The 23943-nt window shown below is 41.5% G+C and overlaps 1 protein-coding gene across 1 annotated transcript in view; it reads right to left on the bottom strand.

The window, feature by feature from the left end:
• The window catches only part of SPTLC3 (serine palmitoyltransferase long chain base subunit 3), a 115285-nt gene that overhangs the window by 54812 nt on the left and 36530 nt on the right, over positions 1-23943 (bottom strand). The window contains exons 5-6 of the mRNA XM_038751639.1: positions 15967-16091; positions 14385-14478 (exon numbers count right to left, since the gene is read on the bottom strand). Coding sequence (XP_038607567.1) covers positions 14385-14478; positions 15967-16091 — 219 coding nt within the window. The remainder of the gene's footprint in view (positions 1-14384; positions 14479-15966; positions 16092-23943) is intronic.

The following is a 23943-nucleotide window of genomic DNA, read 5'->3' as shown; positions in this document are numbered from 1 at the left end:
TTTACAGATGAGGAAACTGAGGCCCAGAAAAGTGAAGTGTCTTGCCCAAAATCACATAGTACACAATTGGCAGAGTCAGGATTAGAACCCAGGTCCTTGTGACTCCCAGGCAAGTGCTCTATCCACTAGGCCAAGCTGCTTCTCAATTGAAATTCGGATGCCATTACTTTTAAAATACATGTGATCGAAGACATGCTTAGATGCCTGTGGTTGGGCCTTCTTTCACAGGTTATCTTTTTGAGGAACGAGAGTAATAGTAACGACATTTATGTACCGAGCACTGTATTGAGTGTGGGGGAGAAGTACAAGAACACTAAGTCGGACACAGTCCCTTGCCTAAAGGGACTCTTATTGGGACTGGAGAGGACAAACACCTAGGGAAAGAATAACAGGATAAATTCAGCAACTGATGGTGTGTCTTGAGGGCAAGGAGCCACACAAGGAAAAGGCATATGCCACTCATATTCTATATTTACATTTGAATAATCCATATGTCAGTGGCACTCATGCCTTCACACATAATGTGATCTAATGAAGACAAATAATAATGGCCATGAGTTGGGGAACTCTGTCCTTATTCAAAATATTTTATTTCTCCCTGAGTGTGGGACTGTGACTTTCATATGTCTAGCATATGACAAGCACCTAATAAACATGTCATGATTTCCTTCTAAATCTAAAGAATGATTGTATGATGTGAAAATAAACAAGTGAAATAACTGATAGTCACAATACTAATTTGCTAGAGAATAAGCAAGGGCAGGCATGTGCTATCTCTTTAACTAAGAAAAATAAACTGGGCCTTTAAATATCAGAAATGAAAGATATGTTAGTAAGAATGAGCTATTTAATAGTCACTTCACCACTTCACACTAGTTTCTTCATCAGCAACATGGGTGTAATGATACTGAGTGAGGTGACCTCATGGGGGTGTTAGAAGGATTACCACACGGCTGGCATTGCACAACATTTAAGCAAATGCCCTATGTGGTCTAAACAATCCTGAGGAGAGTTTCATTGCTGCCAAAAATTTTCAATCTAAACTTAAAGGGAATGGAAAGTCACAAATTTGGGATGTTTCCGTTTCACATTCTATTCTGAAAAAATCCTCAAGTGTTTTCCAAATACCATGAATACAGTTTTACTAGGGAGACATGGGGACAACTGAAAAGGGGATTCAGGGTTCGAAAGATTTGCATTACCTTCATTCAGATGCACAAATGGCTTACCCCTACCCAAAACATCCTCTGATCCTTCCCTATCTTCTTCCACACTTCCTAATTCATTAGGCTAAGAGAATATACTCATATGTCATATATTCCAAGTTTTTTATGGTATTTGTTAAGCACTTACTATGTGTCACACACTATTCTGAGTAATGGAATAGAAACAAGTTCAATTAGGTTGGACACAGTCCCTGCCTTGCATGAGGCTGACAGTTTAAGTAGGAGGGAAAACAGGAGAACTGAGGCACACAGAGAAGTTTAGTGATTTGCCCAAGGTCACAAAGCAAGCAACTGACAGAGCCGGGATCAGAACCCAAGTCCGTGCTCCTTCCACTACATCATGCTGCTACTCAAGAACATAGATGACTAGGAAGTTCACACAAGAAACAATTACTCCCCCTGAGTATAATAAGCATCCTAGTTGGCCTATTGATTTTCTCATTAGTCTTTGGAAATGTGAATCAGTTATCTCTAAAGCTTTACACCATAGGTTGGCTTCGGAAGGTCTTTTTCGGATTGTGTCACAATTCAACTTGAAAAATGGACTTGAGGATTCCTTTGGCATTAAAAATTGGGCTTTAAGTTGGTTTTTGAACTAGCTTCTAAGATCACAAAGACATATCCTTGTCAGTGAAGATGTGAACATCAAATGATTCTACTGCTGGACAATTTTACATGGAAATATGATGGCGAATATTTATACTATAAGCATCAGGTTGGATGCAGTCCCTGTCCTACATAGAGCTCACTGTCTTAATCCCGACTTTACAGCTGAGGTAACTGAGGCACAGAAAAGTTAAGTGACTTGCCCAAGATCACACAGCAGGCAAGTGTCGGAGGCAGGATTAGAACCCAGGTCCTTCTGACTCCTGGGCCTGTACTCTATAGTGTTTGACACATAGAAATTGCTTAACAAATGTCATAAAAATTATAGAGTAGTTTAAGAAATTAGCTCTATAGAAGAAGTTTGCAACTCTCCCTTAGTAGTTTTCTGTAACTTATAAAATTTATCTCTATAAAGAGAAAGCTAGATTCTCCAGGTTAGCAGGTATTTAGATCAATAGCAAAGTTGCTTTTTAAAAGCAATGGACATAGAATACAGTGGCTAATCCTAATAAAACACTGACTGAGTTGAATTGAAAAGTAAAGATTTGTCCTTAAAATAAAAAGGGCATCACTGTGATGGGTGGTTGCCTTCTCTAAGAAATATTCACCTGGTGTTAATAGCTCTCTTCCTCCCTTCAAAGCCCTACTGAGAGCTCACATCCTCCAGGAGGCCTTCCCAGACTGTTGTCCCCCTTTTCCACTCCTCCTCCCGATCCCTCCCCGCAGCACTTTTATATATTTGTACAGATTTATTACTCTAATGATTTTAATTGTACATATTTACTACTCTATTTTGTTAATGACTTGCATATAGCTATAATTCTATTTATTCTGACGGTTTGACACCTGTCTACAGATTTTGTTTTGTTGTCTGTCTCCCCCTTCTAGACTGTGAGCCCGTTGTTGGGTAGGGACCGTCTCTATATGTTGCCGACTTGTACTTCCCAAGCACTTGGTACAGTGCTCTGCACACGGTAAGCGCTCAATAAAAATGATTAAATGAATGAATGAATATGGCTACACATGCTTGAGAAGGTCTAAATCACCAAATTGCCATCAGTGGCACCCATTGGCCAACACATTGCAAGCAGATGTCATCATTTCCAAAAGGAACAAGATAAGATCATAAGCAGGAAATACAGGTTTCTGCAAATGGGTGTGCCTAAAAATTTGGAGAAACAACCAACACATGTCATTAAATTAAGAATGTCTAATTTACTCTTGTGCTGAAAGATAAGCCTTGATAAGGAGAGGATTCAGCATGGAGTTAACTCCTTCTTGATTGGATAAACCTTTGCGAATCCCTTATACAAGAAATTAACCTACCTTCCCTGCCTACCAAAATTTCATAGGGTTTGCTCCCTAGAGAGACAAGTGAACTAGAAAATTGAAATCAATCAGTGGTATTTATTGAGTGCTCACTGTATGCAGAGCAGTGTACTAAGCACTTGGGGAAAGCATAATGCAACAGAGTTAATAGATACATTCCCTGCCCAAGGAGTCTATAATCATCAACTAGTTTTTTTTTTACCACTTCAATCATTCAAAATAGGCACAATGGCTTCTACAGCTTAGAAAGATATTGGTGTTAGAAAGAAGTCTTTACCCAGTTTGGAAGAACACAAGAGCAATACAAGACAACCTGAAAAATCTGCTCTAGGTGATGTGGTAGAAATACCTTATTTCCCAGGCTTTAAAAAATCAATAAGAAAGCTACTAGGTGATTCTACCTGAAGCAACTCCCAAAAAGCTGTCAAGTCTTTACTGCCATGAAATCCTGCACAATTTAAGCCCACATTATAAACCATTCTGGCATCTCATTACAAATTTTAACCCATGTCAGGTTTCTTGAAATATGTTGTATAATTTATATAATTTCTTTTGCCAAAATTTTCAGGAATAACACCTGTTCCAAAGATGGTCTGAGCTCTGTGAGACAATGCAACATAATTCAAACAAACTCTGGTACCTTTGCTTCTTCTCCCCCACTATTCCTTTATTGATGGATTCACTTCAAAAGACTTAAAATAAGTATTATCTTGTTGGGGATGAGAAGGAGTTGAAAGGCAACAGGGTGACTCTTGGGCATGGGGACAACATAGGGGTGTGGAAAATGAAACAAAGGGAGGCATTGAAAGGGGGGTGTGGATAGCATAAAGGACATAATGTAATTTTGGCAGCTCTCTGTTACTTCAAGTTATTCTGGCCCTTGTTCCAATAACCCAATATCTAGGGAATCCACTGTATTCCCTGGACTAAAGTTGGCAGTTTTATGTGAAATCATTCTTACTTTAGTGTGAACTTGACGTTTCAAAAGCGCCTCTTCATTCAGGAAATTCATACAGTGTTGTTTATAAAGCTCTACTGAACAGAGAGCACTTTACTAAGATGTTGATAGAGAACGATAGAAATGAAGAACAAGATCTTTGGCTGTAAGAACTTAACTAGGCTCAGGAAGGCCAGGGGCTAGGAAATGGCTTTCAGGAGACCTAAAGACACAACATAATTGAAAGTAGCAGATGGCAAAGGATTCTGTATTCTTTGGAATACCTGTAACTGAGCTGCTCTTTCAGATCAATCAACAGTAATAATAATAATGGCATTTGTTGAGCACTTACTATGAGCCAAACACTGTTCCAAGTACTGGGGTAGATACAAGGCAACCAGGTTGAACATAGTCCCTGTCCCACATGGGGCTCACAGTCTCAAACCCATTTTACAGATGAGGTTATAAGGTCCTGAGGGCAGGGATCATGGCCACCAACTCTGTTGTATACAGTACACACTCAGTAAATATCCTTGATAGACTCGCTGAATGCATTCTCTGTGCAGAGCAATGTATTCTCTGTGCAGAGCACTGTGTGACATGCTTGGGAGATTAGAATAGATTTCAACACACTCTCTGCCTTCAAGGAGTTTATAATCTAGTGAGGGAAACAGACACTAAAATACATTTCAGTACGGAGGAAACAGGAGACTATAAAGCTACATACCTAGATGTTTTGGGGGGTGAAATACCCAAGTGCTTAATTGACACAGAGGTGGTGAAGTAGCAGTATAGGGGGAAATATGGTGGGGAGATGAGCAACTCACTAGGAGATGAGCAACTCACTAGGGAAGACCTCTTGCAGGAAATGTGATTTCAGAGTGGCTTTGAAGATGGGAAGAGCAGTGGTCAACTAGAATTGAAGAGTGATGGAGTTCTAGGTAGAAGGTTTGGTGAAATGACCAAGAGGCTAGCAGTAGGAGAAAGAAGAATGAAGCATCATGAGTAGGTTCGCTTGAGAGGACCAAGATATGAGGGCTAGGGAATGGAGAAGAGAGGATAAGTAGTGGGGAGGGAGCTGAGTGCCTTAAAGTAGATGCTTAGAAATTTCTGAATGATATGGAGTGGAACAGGCAATGATTGGAGATTTTTGAGGAGTGGGAGATGCTTACAGAATAATATTTAGGGAAAAGGTTAAGGGCAGCAAGGTGAGGTACATGCTGGAGAGTTAAGTATCTTGCCCAAGGTCACACAGCAGGCGAAGGACAGAGCTGGAATTAGAACTCAGGCCATCTGACTCCTAGGACTATATTCTTTCCACCACCACCTGCTCCTAAAATAGTTTTCCTTTAGTGTTGAGATTTTTATTAGTGTGAGCAAGAATGGCTGCTAAAACCACTGTGTGACCAACAATTTGTATATCTCAGCATGGGAAGGTAATCTTGTCATAGGGCCATAACACTGTAATATCACTGGAATAAATTCTATAAGTGACATCCCTAGCGCCTTCAAGTGCTGGAACTGTCATCACTGAAGTCATCAACCGTTACCTGGTTGGATAATTTTCCAGTTCCACAAAAAAGAGCTCGGGGTTAAAGATGACTATAGTTGAATTCAGTGTTAAAAGGGAAATAGAAGGTTGTGGCCTCTTATTATCTTTTAGAGAGTATGTAATAAATGCCATTATTCTATTTATTGTTATTTCTCATACTGGACATGGAAGCCACATCCTTCTCCTAGAGGTTTACTTAGGAGAGTACAGGTTCTTATCTCTGCCAGGATATACAGTAGGAGAGAGTCTGTTTGGAAGTAGAAAAATTAAGTAATAAGGGCCCATTATTTTATGCATAATAGTAACGATGGTCATGTTTGTTAAGTGTTTACTATGTTCCAAGCACTATACTAAGCACTGGGGAAGATGCCAATTAGCCAGTTCTCTGTTCCAAATGATGCTCACAGTCTAAGTAGGAGGGAGAACATGCATTGAATTCCCATTTCACAGATGAGGAAACTGAGGCACAGGGAAGTTAAGTGACTTACCAAAGTAACACAAGTGGCAAAGGCAGAGTAAGAACTAGAACTAGGATGGGAACCAGTATGGCCTAGTGACCAGAACAAGGGTCTAGGAGTCAGAGGATCTGGATTCTAAATCCAGCACCATCACTTGCCTGCTGTGTGACCACGTACAAGTCCCCTAACATCTCTGTGCCTTAGTTTCATCAGTTTCCTCAAATGCAGAATGGAGTTCAATACCTGTTCTCGCTCCTAATTAGACTGGGAGCCACAACTGAAACAGGGACTGTGTCTGGCTGGATACAAGTTAACTTGTATCTACCCAAGTGCTTAGAATAGTGCTTGACACATAGTTAAGCACTTAACAAATACCATTAAACAAAACAAAACAAAACAAAACAAAAATGAAAACCAAGTCCTCTGACTTCACTCCCAGGCTCTTGCTCTTTCCACTAGGTCATTTTACTATGCGCAGAACACTGAGTGTTCAGGATCATTCAAAGCAACAGAATTATCGGAAACGGTTCCTGCCCATTAACGAGTTTAGACTCTAGAGGGGGAGACAAACATTAATATAAATAAGTACTTTATAAGGTATAATGTAAAGGTATGTACATAAGAATTGTGGGGTTGTGTTAATATCAAATGTGGTATGTTGGGAAGTGCTAAGCAGTCTGACCTAAGAGGCTCAGGTGAAATGTTTTCCACCTCCAAATTCTTTATCTGGGCGTTAGATATCCCTGTATTTCCGATCATCTTTTTATGACATTTTTAAATCGGGCCCAGCGATTCTCTCCAGTCACCTAAATTCATCGCAGGTGACATTGGTATCCACTAGATGGCAATATAAGAAATAAAAAGCCGATTTCATTAAGTTATCAGCTTCCTCCTTAAGAGGAGATTTCAAATAGTTTTTGTGAAATTGGCATGGACAGAGTTGAAGTAATTAGCATCTTTTGAGCATCAGGACTCAAACTACATTTATCAACCTGGGTCTGAAAGCTATTATATTCAGGTACGGAAACTTGATTCCCCAAAGAGAAGCAAGTCCCATGCAGCCGTTTTTATAAAATAAACTCCGGTTCATTGAAATCTGTATTATGTAAAAACTAAATGTTGTATCTGCTGCAGATTGGGGTGGTTGTTTGCTTTGGGTAAAAAAAAAAGGTTTTTGGGAGGTTTTTTTTAGGCAATTATCTTTGGAATGAAAGTCTTGATCACCAAAAAGTTCCTTGCCGGGCTTACTGGTTACATGTCAGGCCACTACAATAAGGCTGTAAATAAACCAAATGTGTTGGGTTTTTGGATCTGTGTACATTGTGGATGAGGGAGTTTGGACACTCCCCAGTGTGCAGAAACAACTGCATCCAAGCTGAAATGGGAGTTTCAAGGGTGAAGCTTTTCATCTGAACCTCACAAAAAACCTTTTGTGTTCCGACACTGTGATCCTAAAGCAGAAGGAAAATCAATCAATCAAGTTTCCACTGGCAGGGGGAAGAACTAGCTGACCTCTTAGAAACACAGAAGTTTAGAGATGGAAAAGATCCATGACGATTTCTCTCAGCTCAGATACTGGAACCAAAGTCTGTTTCTGGTCAGTTTCATTTTGGGTTCGCAGGCCCTGAAGCACAATGCTACAGTGTTTGGGTTACAGACCCCCAGGAATTCAAAGGATTACAGTGTACTTTCGGAAGGCCTGGTGGGATTCTACAATTTCAACGAGCCACATAACATCTGCAAGGGATTTTTAATAATAATGCTTATTAAAACACTTATTTGAGCATTTTGCTAATCCTCCCGACACCTCGAGAAGTACAGAGAAGTGATTATCTTAGTTGTTTTGATGAGTAAAACAATCCATGCGGTCTTAAGCATTCACTTCATGTTTCTTGACAGTTATGAGGGGAAAGACTCATGGGACACAAACTAAAAAATTAAAATTGTTTCTATATAATGATAGTCTATGCTACTATAAATATTTTTTGGAATCCTAGAGGTGGTTGGGCCAGAGGCAGTAAAAGTTCTACATAATTATAATAATTTATGGTATTATTACTTAGTACCCAGGCACTGTATTAACTAAGCACTGGGGTAGTTAATGACAGATGTTTATCTAATCTCTTTTTTTCCTTTTTCTTTCTTTCTGTCATATTTATTGAGCGCTTACTGTGTGCAGAGCACTGTACTAAGTGCTTGGGAAGTACAAGTCAAGGGACAGATCCTACAGCTTCCTTACTTAGTCCATTCAAGCACTGTAGTTACCACCCTAAAGCTTTTGCTTCTGTGAAGAACTGGGATTTATGGAAGATTCTGTGGCCATGAGGTAATTTGAACCATTGGAACGTGAATCTGTTTTGCTATCAGTAGTGAAGGGTGTAAACCACCTTGGTTCAAAGCATTTCTAATTCTTTCAAGGGAGTGAGACACCTGGACCAGTGATTTACTAAGTAAATTTACTAAGTAAATTGAAGATTATCACTGTTTGTTAGGAACCACAAACCTATTTAGACACCAATCTTTATTTATGGCTTAGTTCACTGCTTTTATCCATTTTCAAATTCCTTTTGACATTACTGGGAGTTTGAAGCTCAAAACGCAAAGAGAAAGCAATACCTGGTCAAATCTGCAAATCTATAAAATACAAAGAAGAGTAACTGACACTGAAGACAAATCCAATCTTTGGTTTCATTCTGAGGCTTAAAGAGTTCTATGAAAACCGGTTAATATTTGTAATATAAAACGATAGTATTTCCTTGTTTGCCCTCTTGAACCAAGATAGGTAAGTTCTAAGGTCAAGTAAACCTGGTGAAATTTTATTGCTAGGGAATGTTTTTATTACAGAAATAATAATATTGGAATATATACCGGACTTAATTTTTCCAAACCTCTTCACATCAATAACCCTACCCACAAAGCGGTGCTGAAAGGAACGGATGGCAGATGTTACTATCCCCATTTTACAGATGAGGAAATTGAGGCTAAGAACGTTTAAATGACTTGCCTGAAATCACAACCAGACCATTGCTTTTTTTTTACAAAGGAAATAACAAATTTGACTTTGCCCCCATGAGGCAACAATTTTCCAGGTTTTCTGTTGGCAAGAATTATGCTTTTCCCACCTAGTAGGCCACACTGCCTCCCTGTGGATTTTCTCCATCATAAGGTTGCTGTGGGATTGTGAATAGACTGAAATTTAGTTTCAGGTGAAATCTTGATTAAAATGAATAGGAAATACAAACAATACATCATTACAATAACAGAAAACATAGACTCTATCAAATTGAGAATATTACCTGCAGGAAAAAAAGGATTTCAGAGACAGCTGCTTGTGTACAAGCTTATATGTCCCTGTTTATTTTTCTCCAACACAGCAGGAGATGAATGAGCACAACAGAGATGAGAAATTCTACCTGGAAGAAAAGGCAGGTGTTTGGCTATTCACTAAAATTACAAGAGGATAGGAGACTGCTGGTCAAAATAAATAAGGTTTTCCCTTCCATGGCCTCTCCAATTATCACTGGGTTCTAAGAAAGTCCAACAGGCTAAATTATTGCATGCTTACTTACAGAGGGGCCTTATAAAGAAACCTAATGTGAGCAAAGCAAAGAACACATTAGCCTATTTCCTAAGGACCCGTCTGTAATTGCTGGAACAGATACTTTAAGAACTAGTATGGCCCAGTGGATAGAGCATGGGCTGGGAGACAGAAGGATTTCTGCTCACTCTCCACTGGTTCCTTCCCCTCTGCCTTCAAACATGCCCACGTCTCTCCCATCCTAAAAAAAACCCTCTCCTGACCCCAGCTCACCTTCTAGTTATCGCCCTATCTCCCTCCTACCATTCCTTTCCAAACCCCTTGAACGAGTCATCCACACGTGCTGCCTCGAATTCCTCAACGCCAACTCTCTCCTCTACCCCCTCCAATTTGGCTTCCGTCCCCTACATTCCATGGAAATTGCCTCTCAAAGGTCACCAATGACCTCCTGCTTGCCAAATCCAAAGGCTCATACTCTATCCTAATCCTCCTCGACCTCTCAGCTGCCTTCGACACTGTGGACCACCCCCTTCTCCTCAACACGCTATCCAACCTTGGCTTCACAGACTCTGTCCACTCCTGGTTCTGCTCTTATCTCTCCGGGCATTCATTCTCAGTCTCTTTTGCAGGCTCCTCCTCCCCCTCCCATCCCCTTACTATAGGGGTTCCTCAAGGGTCAGTTCTTGGTCCCCTTCTGTTCTCTATCTACACTCACTCCCTTGGTGACCTCATTTGCTCCCATGGCTTCAACTATCATCTCTATGCTGATGACACCCAAATCTACATCTCTGCCCCTACTCTCTCTCCCTCCATCCAGGTTCGTATCTCCTCCTGCCTTCAGGACATCTCCATCTGGATGTCTGCCCGCTGTCTAAAACTCAACATGTCCAAGACTGAACTCCTTATCTTCCCTCCCAAACCCTGCCCCCTCCCTGACTTTCCCATCACTGTTGACGGCACTTCCATCCTTCCCGACTCACAAGCCCACAACCCTTGGTGTCATCCTCGACTCCGCTCTCTCGTTCACCCCTCACATCCAATCCGTCATCGAAACCTACCGGTCTCACCTCCGCAACATTGCCAAGATCCACCCTTTCCTCTCCATCCAAACCGCTACCCTGCTGGTTCAATCACTCATCCTATCCCAACTGGATTACTGCATCAGCCTCCTCTCTGATCTCCCATCCTCCTGTCTCTCCCCACTTCAATCTATACTTCACGCTGCTGCCCGGATCATCTTTGTGCAGAAACACTCTGGGCATGTTACTCCCCTCCTCAAAAATCTCCAGTGGCTACCAATCAACCTACGCATCAGGCAAAAACTCCTCACTCTCGGCTTCAAGGCTGTCCATCACCTCGCCCCCTCCTACCTCACCTACCTTCTTTCCTTCTACAGCCCAGCCCGCACCCTCCACTCCTCTGCCACTAACCTCCTCACTGTGCCTCGTTCTCGCCTATCCCGCCGTCGACCCCCGACCCACGTCATCCCCCTGGCCTGGAATCCCCTCCCTCTGCACATCTGCCAAGCTAGCTCTCTTCCTCCCTTCAAAGCCATACTGAGAGCGCACCTCCTCCAGGAGGCCTTCCCAGACTGAGCCCCCTCCTTCCTCTCCCCCTCCTCCCCCTCCCCATCCCCCCACCCTACCTCCTTCCCCTCCCCACAACACCTGTATCTATGTATATATGTTTGTACGTATTTATTACTCTATTAATTTATTTTATTTGTACATATTTATTCTATTTATTTTATTTTGTTAATATGTTTTGTTTTGTTGTCTGTCTCCCCCTTCTAGACTGTGAGCCCGCTGTTGGGTAGGGACCGTCTCTATATGTTGCCAACTTGTACTTCCCAAGCGCTTAGTACAGTGCTCTGCGCAAAGTAAGCATTCAATAAATATGATTGAATGAATGAATGAATGATTTGGGAGCGAATCCCTACTCTACCACTTGCCTGCTCTTTTCTGAATTTTAAAACCTTTTACTCTGTGGAGGATTCACCGGGATTTTGAAAGCATTTCAGACAAAGGTTTTAATTTTGATTTTCTTTGATACTTTTGATATATGAACATGGGGTGGGGGACAGAGTTAAAACTGAACTAGCCAAAGTGAATGAATGACATTAGTTAACCAATAAAGAAATGGAGGCCTAGAATACTTTAAGTGCCTTGCCTAAGGTCACAAAACAGGCAAGTGGCAGAGGTGGATTAGAACCAGGTTATCCTCATCCTGGGCTCTTCCCATTAGGTCGTGCTGACTCTCACTGTGGTTGACAAAACCATGGTGGATAAAACCAAAGCCTTATGGGAGAAAGTAGTTTAGGGACTCCATGGTTTCCAACACATGTCAAATTCCAGATTTGTGACATCCACACACAAAAAAGCATTCTAAACCAGTTATAGAGTCATTCAAGTTTTAGTAAATGCTTCAAATTTGCAGATTAAAGGTGTTCATGGCACTGTTCATTGTGCTTCATGCTGTTATTGTATCAGTAATTCAATGGCATGACAGGGAAGAAGTTGTAATCGTGAATTTACTGAAAAATGAACTTTAATCAGTCCCCTTTAGGTTCCCAGTTCAGTCTAATAATGACCTATTGATAAAGTAGATGCTGAAAGCACAATGTGGATCGAGCTGGGGGGAGCAGCCGACATTTTATGCACAGTGGAGAAAACTGTAGTTATTCAAAATTGTGCATTGTGGTAACCAAATATTAAGAATATTAGAAGTAGTTACTCAAAACAGCTAGGAGAAAACTGGTTCGCAAAGTACATTTTTAACAGGGTCATAATGGGAATGCAAAAGCAGCATGGGAAAGCAGCATGGCTCAGTGGAAAGAGCTCAGGCTTGGGAGTCAGAGGTCATGGGTTCAAATCCCAGCTCCACCACTTGTCAGCTGTGAGACTATGGACAAGTCACTTGACTTATCTGTGCCTCTGTTCCCTCATCTGTAAAATGGGGTTTAAGACTGAGCCCCACATGGGACAATCTGACCACACTGTATCCTCCCAGTGCTTAGAACAGTGCTTTGCACATAGTAAGTGCATTACAAATGCTATCATTATTATTATTATTATTATTATCTGGGTTCTAATGCCAGTTCTGCCACTTGTTTGCTGGGTGACCTTGAGCAAGACACTTAACTTCTCTGGGCCTCAGTTACCTCACCTGCAAAATGGGGATTAAGACTGCGAGTTCCATGTGGGACATGGGCTGTGTCCAATCTGTTTATCTTGTATGTACCCCAGCACTTTATGTGCCCGGCACATAGTAATCATCTAACAAATACCATTAAAAAAATTACTAAGACCTGAACCACCCAGGTAGCTCCGAAGTGTGTTAATTTGAAAGCTGCTGTTGATCTGTGCCCAACCCCATTATCTTGTATCCACCCAGAATTTAGTACAGTGCCTGGCACATAGTAAGCGCTGAACCAATGCCACAGTAATTATTATAATTATTATTATGAATATTGTTGACTTGATCAATGGTATTTATTGTGAATTTACAATGTGCAGAACACTATACTAAATGATTGGGAGGAAACAGTCCAATAGCACTGTCAGACGTGATTTCTGTCAGCTTTACACCCCTTTCCTCTCCTTGCAATTGGCCATCTTGACCTCCGGTGATTGTCTAGCGATCTCTTAGGACATCAGCAAAGTGGGAAAGCAGGGCTGGAGGTGGAAAAACCTGATACGCAGTCAGCCAGTCAGGTGCAAGTGATGACATCTGTATTCCAAGGGCAAGCTTGGAGATGGGATTAATGGGGCTTGGTTCCAAAGTTATGGATTTTTCTTGTCTGGAATAATCTCTAATTAAATTAGTGCCTGACATTCTGTTAATCCAATTTAGACTTGCCTAAGAAATATATTTTTCTGCAAATTCACTTTGAAAATTATGCTTGTCTTATGCAGACACACCCAATGCCGCTGTCTGATTTAACAATACCAGACAAAACATTTGCAGATGGGAGCTCTACCCTGGGCAAATAAAAGGAAAAGTTAGGTAAGCTAGAGGTAAAAAGCTAGAAAAATGAGGAAACTCCAGAAGGGTTTAATAGAGTAGTTCCAGGAAGGATAATTAAAAGGGAGAGTTAGGGATGTTGGATGGTACATCCTAGATTTCAGAGAATGAAAGCACAAGTTAATTGGTAGACTCCAGTTAATAAAATTGTACAAGAGAAATTACTGGTATAGAGTCAAGTGGGATTTAAGCATGACTTGTTGATTACCTTAGGAGAACCAAGAATGAGAAAGTCTCATTGTCCACTGACAGGTTGTCTCTTGAGATCTGGCCTGACTCTGTGGCTAGTCTTTACATCCACCCTACAGCAGAGAGTTAAGTTCAGTAATTACCCAGTGGAGCTAATGCTGACATGTACTTAAGGCCAAAGGTGATTAAGGAACCTTTTAAAATAAAATTTGACATCATGTAATAAAGCTAGGAATATAAGTATTAAAGCAGCATGGGTGTGGCTTGCTTCCTATGAGCTTCCTAGGAGTTTCTGGCCAGTCAACATAGAGGAGCAGCAGGATCCGGGAGGGAGCGGATTTGGGAGCATCAGGAAAGGGTACTAAGAGGGGCAGGTTCCAAGCTGACAAAAGCTAACAGAAACTCTCCTGAGTCACTGGCCTTCTGTCTTGCCTTCCCAGACTGACTTTGAGCCAGTTCTTTCTGACTGCTTCTTCCTCCCTGCCTCAGAAGTGTCTGTTGGCCATGATTTCCATGAGATACTCACTATTGTGCTTGAAAGTCCGTATCGTCGCGCCTGAGAGCCTGGCGCCGAGAACAAGAGAGGTGTGATTTAACTCATCACTTAAAATGAGGCAACCCTGTGGGAAAAAATGTAAGGCTACTGTCAGAAAGTGACAAGTGTCGTATTCACCACAGAACCCACAAATCATTACCAAGAGCAATTCTTTATGAACCTTACTGGTAAACTGCTGGGCAGGGAAAGCAGCATAGCCTAGTGAAAAAAGCACAGGTCTGGGTGACAGAGGACTGGGTTCTAACTGCTGCTCTGCCATTAGCTTGCTGTGTGACTCTGGGAAAGTCAATTAACTTCTCTGTGCCTCAGCTTCCTCATCTGTGAAATGGAGATTAAATACCTACTTTCCTTCCTATTTTTACACTGTGAGCCCCATGAGGGACAGGTCTGTGTGTGACCTGAATACATTATCTACCCCTAGATTCTCTGGACAGTAAGCTCCTTGTGGGCAGGGAAAGTGTCTACCAACTCTGTCATATTGTACTCTCCCAAGTGCTTAATACGGTGCTCTGCATCATCAATCATCATCATCAATCGTATTTATTGAGCGCTTACTGTGTGCAGAGCACTGTACTAAGTGCTTGGGAAGTACAAGTTGGCAACATATAGAGACAGTCCCTACCCAACAGTGGGCTCACAGTCTAAAGGGTGTGTGTACTCTGAACACAGTAAGCACTCAAATATGATTAATGTTTAATGAAGGCATTTTTAAGCACTTACTACGTGCAAAGCACTATTCTAAGCGCTGGTGAGGTTACAGGGTGATCAGATTGTCCCACGGGGGCTCACAGTCTTAATCCCCATTTTACAGATGAGGTAACTGAGGCACAGAGAAGTGAAGTGACTTGCCCAAAGTCACACATAGCTGACAATTGGCAGAGCCGGGATTTGAACCCATGACCTCTGACTCCAAAGCCCGTGCTCTTTCCACTGAGCCATGCTGCTTGTTTAGTGATTAGTATATAGTACATAGTAAATGCTTAACAAATACCACCACAATTATTATTCGTAGAGATAATAAAATATCCTCAAATGTTCCCCTTGTTCAGATTTATGAAAGCAGGTAAATATTTGGCCTCAGTGGCAGCAAAGGAGATTTAGACAAATCACAACGAATTATTAAAAGTGATCATAAACTATTGGAATAGATAACCAGGGAGTGTTGAATTTCAATACAATAATAATTTGGTAATGATGACAAGGAGTTTTTTCTTGATGAAGGAAGAATGGATAGCCAAATTTAATTGTTCTAAATCACTTCACTTTTCAAAACCTTTGCCCCTTAATTGCTGCTCACAACTCCTGGCAATAAAGGGGAAGTCAGCCCCTGAGAAGTTAAGTGAATTTAGTTAGTCATGCAGTGAACCAGCTTTGATTCGGAGACTTTATCTGACTTCCAATCCTATTCCCAAATCACAGGAAAGAATATTTACCCCTAAATACTATTATTTTGTCAACCATTCCTGAATCACCACCAAGGGCACGATCTACATTCCTATGTTAAGTATTGTTATATATGAGGGAAAATCTCATTGTTTTAAGCATGTCTCACCTTTCCAACTAATGCTGGAATATTCATTGAATTAGTAGCAAATCCCATTCCAAACACCATAGCTGCTTCTACATGCAGGAACTGAGCCACCAAGTCTTCCAGCTCTTTATGTTTATCCATATTACCTGCGGTAGGAAATACAGGATGAAATGCATCATCGTAGTTTGGGTATTTATTAAGCTTCTATTACATGTTAAGCACTGGGATAGATGCAAATATAACATTCTGAAACACAGACTTTGTCTCACTCAGGGCTCATGCACAAAAACCATCTTGAGTTTCCCAGAAAGGCACACAAATGTCAAAGGACCCTTTAGGGAATCACTTATAAGATTCTTGACCAACAAAGTTTAATAAGGAAACAATCAACCAGCCTTGTGGCTTGCTGAGCATCAACCAATGAAGTTTTCATCATTTTCTCCTCTTCCACCTTACCAATTACTATTTCTGCCCTTAATGTATACTGCAAGAAAAAAAAATACTAATGGAGAGATGAATGGCATTTTCAAAAGGAAATATAGCCTTAGCAGATAATAAATGACAGAAATAAGTCCATTTCTAATTCTAAAATGATTATTGAAATAAGTATTAACTACCAAGCATTAAGTAACTATAAGGGGCATATTCATCTAACATTTCCTAAGTGGAAGTAACGTGAGGGATTTTACTGTCATTTTCCAGCTTGGAAGTAGGCTCACAATTGTACAATTTGTGAAGGGAATGAATTAACTATAAAGATTTTACACTATCTGAGATAAACACACTATTTCTTTTTCACATCCCTTCACCTGTATCCTCTTTTCCTAAATCTCACCTTGCCCAAATCCAGGTGGTGCTATTTACCAAAAGGCTTTTTCAGGGTTTGTTTGACAGTGGAAAATGAACACCACCTAAGCACTTAAGTACACACCACCCCTAGACCTATCACTTATATACAGCACTTAAATAATCTGTAAGTTTCTCCAACCTATAAAATACTTCAGTTTCTGCCTTCCTTATTGAACTGCAAAGCTCCTCGAGGGCAGGGATCATATCTACTAATTCCAGTATACCCTTCCAAGTGCCTAGTACTAGTTTTGCACAGAGCAGGCACTCAATAAAAATTAATGATTGAGGGATGATTAAATGTTGGAACCAGAAGCAGCATGGCCTAGTGGAGAGCGCACAGTCCTGGTAGTCAGAAAAGGCTTGTGTTCTAAACCCGGCCTTGCCAGTTTTCTGCTGTGTGACCTTGGACAAATTGCTTAACCTCTCTGTGGCTCAGTTACCTCATCTGTAAAATGGGGATTAAGACTGTGAGCCCTATGTGGGACAGATACTGTGTCCAACCTGATTAACTTGTATCTACCCCAGTGGTTATTACGGTGCCTGGAACATAGTAAGCACTTTACAAATACCATAAAAAATCCCTTGTATTTCTTGGTTGATAATGTGTTAAATTCCCTAATAAATACAAGGGGAAGGTGCCCAAAGCAACTCAACAGTCAAAACCTTCAGCTGTATTTAATTTCCAGAAGAAAAGAAAGATCAATATTATCTCAGAAAAGAAATGTGTGGGTGAATGTCCTCTCTCCTTCTCTTTCCTAATCGGATGTTGCAAATCCAGGGAGTGGCATCTTGGTCCATTTTTCAACAAGTGGGAAAGCACTGTTCCCATGACATAAAGTTGCCATAGGATCAGTGCCTGCAGTTTGGATGGTATCCCAGCTCCTGGGGTTAGTACAGGTCACAGCAGGGAGGTAGTAGTAGGGAAGAATGGCATCGTACCAGGAAAAAACCACCACGCCACTGCAAGAAAGTTCACAAACCTTAGGAACCTGAAGGCCACACCCTGATAGGAAACCCTTGCAGCAGTTGATCTCAAGTCAAACTATGCGTTTGTAAGAAGTTAAGAGTAAGGGAGTGACACTATGTTAGACACACTGGGCTTGATCCACAGTACTCAACAGCCAGCTCCTACAATGGTTCAGCCCATAGGGATCCATTTATTCTGGGATGGCTACATGTTTTACCACATCAAGCATCAGCCTTCTCTGTGATCTCCCTGTCTCCGTTTTCTCCCTTCTAAAGGCCACACTTTACTGTGCTGCCCGACTCTTCTTCCTAAAATACCATTCTGCACACATCTCCTCTTTCCTCAAAGACCTCCAAAAGTCACTCAATTCCCTGCATCAAGCAGAAATTATTGACCATGATTTCATGCCTCTCTCCTCCTACTTCTCCACCTTCTCCACTTTCTTCTCCCACTAGACTGAGCTCGGCCACTGTACCCCTTTCAGGCTAACCTACTCACTGTACTTCAGTCTCATCTCTCCTGTTTCCCGTCTTCTGCTTACACCTTTCCCCACAGCCTGGAATTTCCCTCTGCTGGCAAAATCCATCAAATCACAGGTCTCCCCCTCTTCAAAGTCCTTCTGAAACCCCATCTCCTCCAGGAAGCTTTCCCCGATTAATTTATTTTCTCCCTGGGAAGATAACTACCACTTTCAGCACTTCCACATTAGCTATGCACTTGTGTTCTTCCAAATAACAGTAACATATTGAACCTACTATTTAGATGTTAACTACTCTAATAATAATAATAATAATAAATAATTGTGGTATTAATGCTTACTATGTGCCTGGCATCGTACTAAAGCTGGAATAGATACAAGACAATTGGGTTGGACACAATCCTTGTCCCACGCAGGGCTCACAGTCTTAATCCCCATTTTAAGGATACGGTAACTGAAGCCCAGAGAAGTTAAGTGACTTGCCCAAAGTCACACAGCTAACAAGTGGTGGAGTCGGAATTAGAACCCACGACCTCTGACTCCCAAGCCCATGCTCTTTCCACTATGCCACACTGCTTCTCTGATAGCTCTGGAGCCTTCCAGAAATGAATTAGGATCATTGCTGTGACACTTGAAATGAGTGCTTGTTGTACTGCATTCTAAATCCCAAACATTGAGAATGCAAGATCATAGGACTCTTGGGTTGAGAGTCAAATTAAATCAGATCCCGCACTAGACTTCTAAAGCTCAGCAACAGATAAATGTTCAAATTCCTTACCTATCGCTTGACCTTGGCAGCACTAAATTTAAATCATCTTGTCCTCTCTTGCAACAACAGACAAATTATCCTCTATGAGTTTGTAATTGTGCACAAACCAGTGGCCTGTACCAAAATAAAAGAAAATTGCTTTACATTATCTTGTAACGTTCAACTGATATTGGCATTTCTAATGTACCTCCTCCCATAGGAAGTCAGAAGAGACCCTAAGTTATGGAAAAGGAATAAGGTGATTCCTAAACTTTGACTGCCACTCAGAAATCAAGACTTACAATGAAACGGAAGATGCCCAGAATGATGGAATTCCCAACTGAAAGGGGCATAGTCAATCTCTACCTTTTTTTTGGCAGACCTACTCTTAAACCTTCTCAGTCATTCAGTCAATCCTCTTTATTGAGTGCTTATTAACAATATAACAGACACTTATGGTTTCAGAGATCACCCGGAGAGAGATTCCACAGCCTTTCTTATTTGGAGCTAAATGAAATTACTCTGGTTAAAAGAAGTCAAGTAATAGAAGAAGTTTCAATACAAATAAAACATTTTCATACTACTATCAGCAAGGTAATTGTTTAGGTAATTGATCACTTACACCATCACCATGATCCTAATTAAACCCTGCCCTACCTCCTTCCCCTCCCCACAGCACCTGTATATATGTTTGTACAGATTTATTACTCTATTTATTTTACTTGTACATATTTACTATTCTATTTATTATGTTAATGATGTATATCTAGTTTTATTTTTATTTATTCTGGTGACGACACCTGTCCGCATGTTTTGTTTTGTTGTCTGTCTCCCACTTCTAGACTGTGAGCCCATTGTTGGGTATGGACCGTCTCTATATGTTGCTGACTTGTACTTCCCAATCGCTTAGTACAGTGCTCTGCACACAGTAAGTGCTCAACTATGATCCCGTTGTTGGGTAGGGACCGTCTCTATATGTTGCCAACTTGTACTTCCCAAACGCTTAGTACAGTGCTCTGCACACAATAAGCGCTCAATAAATACGATTGAATGAATAAATGAGTGAATGAATACGATTGAATGAATGAATGGAGTTAGTGAACATTTTGCAACTTTCAGGGCACTTGAAATCTACCTAAATGGTGTATGGTGGGAGTAGGGTTTTATATGCTAGATAATGAATTCTGAAGTGAATAAATTCATAAAATTAATTGCTGAAACCCAGAATGCAACATAATAATAATGTTAAGTGCTTACTATGTGCCAGGCACTGTACTAAGCGCTGGGGTGGATATAAGCAAATCAGGTTGGACACAGTCCCTGTCCTATGTGGGGTTCATAATCTCAATTTCCATTTTACAGATGAGGTAACTGAGGCCCAGAGAAGTGAAGAAGCTTGCCCAAGGCCACAGACAGGTGGCAAGCCGGTATTAGAACCCATGATCTTCTGACTCCCAGTCCCATGCTCTATCCACTATGCCATACTGTTCTCTATCTACACTCACTCCCTTGGTGAACTCATTCGCTCCCACGGCTTCAACTATCATCTCTAAGCTGATAACACCCAAATCTACATCTCTGCCATGCTCTCTCTCCCTCCCTTCAGGCTCGTGTCTCCTCCTGCCTTCAAGACATCTCCATCTGGATGTCTGTCCGCCATCTAAACTCAATATGTCCAAGACTGAACTCCTTATTTTCCATCTCAAACCCTGCCCTCTCCCTGACTTCCCCATCACTGTTGTTGGCACTACCATCCTTCCCATCTCACAAGCCCACAACCTTTGTGTCATCCTCGACTCCTCTCTCTTGTTCACCCCTCACATCCAATCCGTCACCAAAACCTGCTGGTCTCACCTCCGCAATATTGCCAAGATCTGCCCTTTCCTCTCCATCCAAACGGCTACCCTGCTGGTTCAATCGCTCATCCTATCCTGATTGGATTATTGCATCAGCCTCCTCTCTGATCTCCCATCCTCCTGTCTCTCCCCACTTCAATCTATACTTCATGCTGTTGCCCGGATCATCTTTGTGCAGAAACACTCTGGGCATGTTACTCCCCTCCTCAAAAATCTCCAGTGGCTACCAATCAACCTACGCATCAGGCAAAAACTCCTCACTCTTGGCGTCAAGGCTCTCCCTCACCTCGCCCCCTCCTACCTCACCTCCCTTCTTTCCTTCTCCAGCCCAGCCCGCACCCTCCGCTCCTCTGCCACTAACCTCCTCACTGTGCCTCATTCTTTCCTGTCCCTCCGTCGACCCCCGGCCCACGTTCTCCCCCTGGCCTGGAATGCCCTCCCTCCGCACATCTGCCAAGCTAGCTCTCTTCCTCCCTTCAAAGCCCTACTGAGAGCTCACCTCCACCAGGAGGCCTTCCTAGACTGAGCCACCTCCTTCCTTTCCCTCTCTTCCCCCTCCCCATCCCCTACCTTACCTCCTTCCCCTCCCCACAGCACCTGTATATATGTTTGTACATATTTATTACTCTATTTATTTTACTTGTACATATTTACTATTCTATTTATTTTATTCTGTTAATATGATTTGTTTTGTTGTCTGTCTCCCCCTTCTAGCCTGTGAGCCCGCTGTTGGATAGGGACCGTCTCTATATGTTGCCAACTTGTACTTCCCAAGCGCTTAGTCCAGTGCTCTGCACACAGTAAGTGCGCAATAAATACAATTGATTGATTGATTGATTGAATAAATACGATTGAATAAATGAATGAATACTGCATCTGGAGAGGTCTTCTAGAATAAGCTCAATGTGGGCAGGGAAAAAGTCTACTAATTCTGCTGTACTGCATTCTCCCAAGCATTTAATGCAGTGCTCCGCAAACAGTAAGCGCTCAATAAATACCATCGATTGATTGATTTTCCACAGTGGCTCATACAGTCCCATGGTGTCTGATGGGCTAGAGGAGATGAACTTCTGGGGGCTCAGATTTCCCCCAGTGGTGCTATGATGGGCTAGAGGACATGAACTTTGGGGTGCCCAGATTTCTATCTTGGCCAACTCATTCATGCCAGTCCATGTTAAATGAAGAACAGGTCAAACGCTGATGATTGCAAAATGGGTTTGCCCTGAAGAAACTCCAGGGAAGAAGAGAAACTCTTTGTTTGAAGCAGAGTGGCTTAGTGGAAAGAGCCCGGGCTTGGGAGTCAGAGGTCGTGGGTTCTAATCCCGGCATTGCCACTTATCAGCTGTGTGACTTTGGGCAAGTTACTTAACTTCTCTGTGCCTCAGTTCCCTCATAGGGAAAATGGGGATTAAGACTGTGAGCCCCACATGGGACAACCTCATTACCTTGTATCTACCCCAGTGCTCAGAACAGTGCTTGGCACATAGTAAGCACTTAACAGATACCATCATTACTATTATTTAACTTTGGAATTAGATTGGTAGTTTTCCCTTTTCAGTTCTCAGAAACTGAAGAGCGTTCTTAAGTTTTATTTAAAAAGTGTCTAATTTTGAAAGGGTGAAGAAATGTCAGCTTTCAGGCCTCTTGATTATGACAGACCAGGAGGAGGTCTTCATGAGATTCTTTTATAAAAGTCCCAGATGCCAATAGGTATTTTCTTGGCCAAAGTGTTTGGTCTCCTTCTGTCAAGTGTTGTCATTTACTAAGCTCGTACTAGGCATTACTAAACTCCCCATTAATAGAGGTAGCAGAACACCATTCAGGAGTGTTTAGTTTCTTACAGTCATAGGAAAGAAAGGCCCTATATTATCTCAACCATGCCAGATTGCTTTAAAAGGACAAGATAATTGATGTATTAGGAATTTGACAACTAAAAAATTAGAATCACCAGGTTTAAACTTGCTTTAAGTGACTGAAATGATATTCTTTGACCATAAAGCAAAATGAAATACAGATACAGGGAAAACTTTGGCTTCAAAACAACTGAAAGTGACACCGTTCGCCACAAACGAAAACAGAAGTCTTCTCACATGAGATTGAAAAGACAAACCATAAATTGTCCAGAGTTGGAGGTTTCAGAAGCTACTCTCAGTTTTACCATCAATTCTCTGTGAAGATTCTGTTTCAGTGTCCTGATCTGTGAAATAAGATAAATTGTTTCTAAGATAATTAAGACTAAAGAGGGACCTTAGGATGCTTATTTTGGAGGTGCTAGGCTCATATATTCTGGGTTGCGGCCAGGCTTCCCAGAAGTAATGTGGCAGTTTGTCTCTATGGGAGGCCTAGCAGCTCCCTGACCCCAGAGATGGTAATAATAAAAATAATAATGATGATGATGATGATGATTGTGGTGTTTGTTAAGAACTTACTATGTGTCGGGCACTGTACTAAGCACGGGAATAGATACAAAGTAAACAGGTTGGACATAGTCCCTGTCCCACACCAGGGCTCAAAATCTTAATCCCCATTTTACAGATGACATAACTGAGGCACAGAGAAGTTAAGTGCCTTTCTCAAGGTCACACAGCAGGCAAGTGGCAGAGCTGGGATTAGAACAACCCAGATCTTTATGATTTGTGATCACCTGGGCTTTGTGATCACTGTTCTTGATGACAGTTTTTTGGTGGGCAGAGTGTTTTTAACAACACTGCCTATTTGGATTTTGAGATCACTCAAAACAATTAGTTTGTCACATGGGAATGAAAAGTTAAACAGCGGTGAGCTATCTCTGTTTAGCAAATCCATCAATCAATTAAATTTATTGAGCACTTACTATGTTCAGAGCACTGGACGAAGCACTAGGAAGAGTACAATACAACTGAGTTGGTGGACATGATTCCTGCCCATAAAAACATAGAATGTATAGGGGAGGCAGACATTTAAATAAATTACAGATAAGGGAAATGGCAGAGTACAGGGATTTGTACATAAATGCTGTGGGTCTTGGGGTGGAGTTAATATCAAATAGTTAAGGGATATAGATAAAGAGCATAAGTACTACAGAAGGGAAGGTGAATAGGGGAAATGAGGGCTTAGTGAG

Source organism: Tachyglossus aculeatus, chromosome 9 (assembly GCF_015852505.1).
Source record: "Tachyglossus aculeatus isolate mTacAcu1 chromosome 9, mTacAcu1.pri, whole genome shotgun sequence".
NCBI classification, from domain to species: Eukaryota; Metazoa; Chordata; class Mammalia; order Monotremata; family Tachyglossidae; genus Tachyglossus; species Tachyglossus aculeatus.
This window is presented reverse-complemented; position numbering and strand designations above follow the sequence as displayed.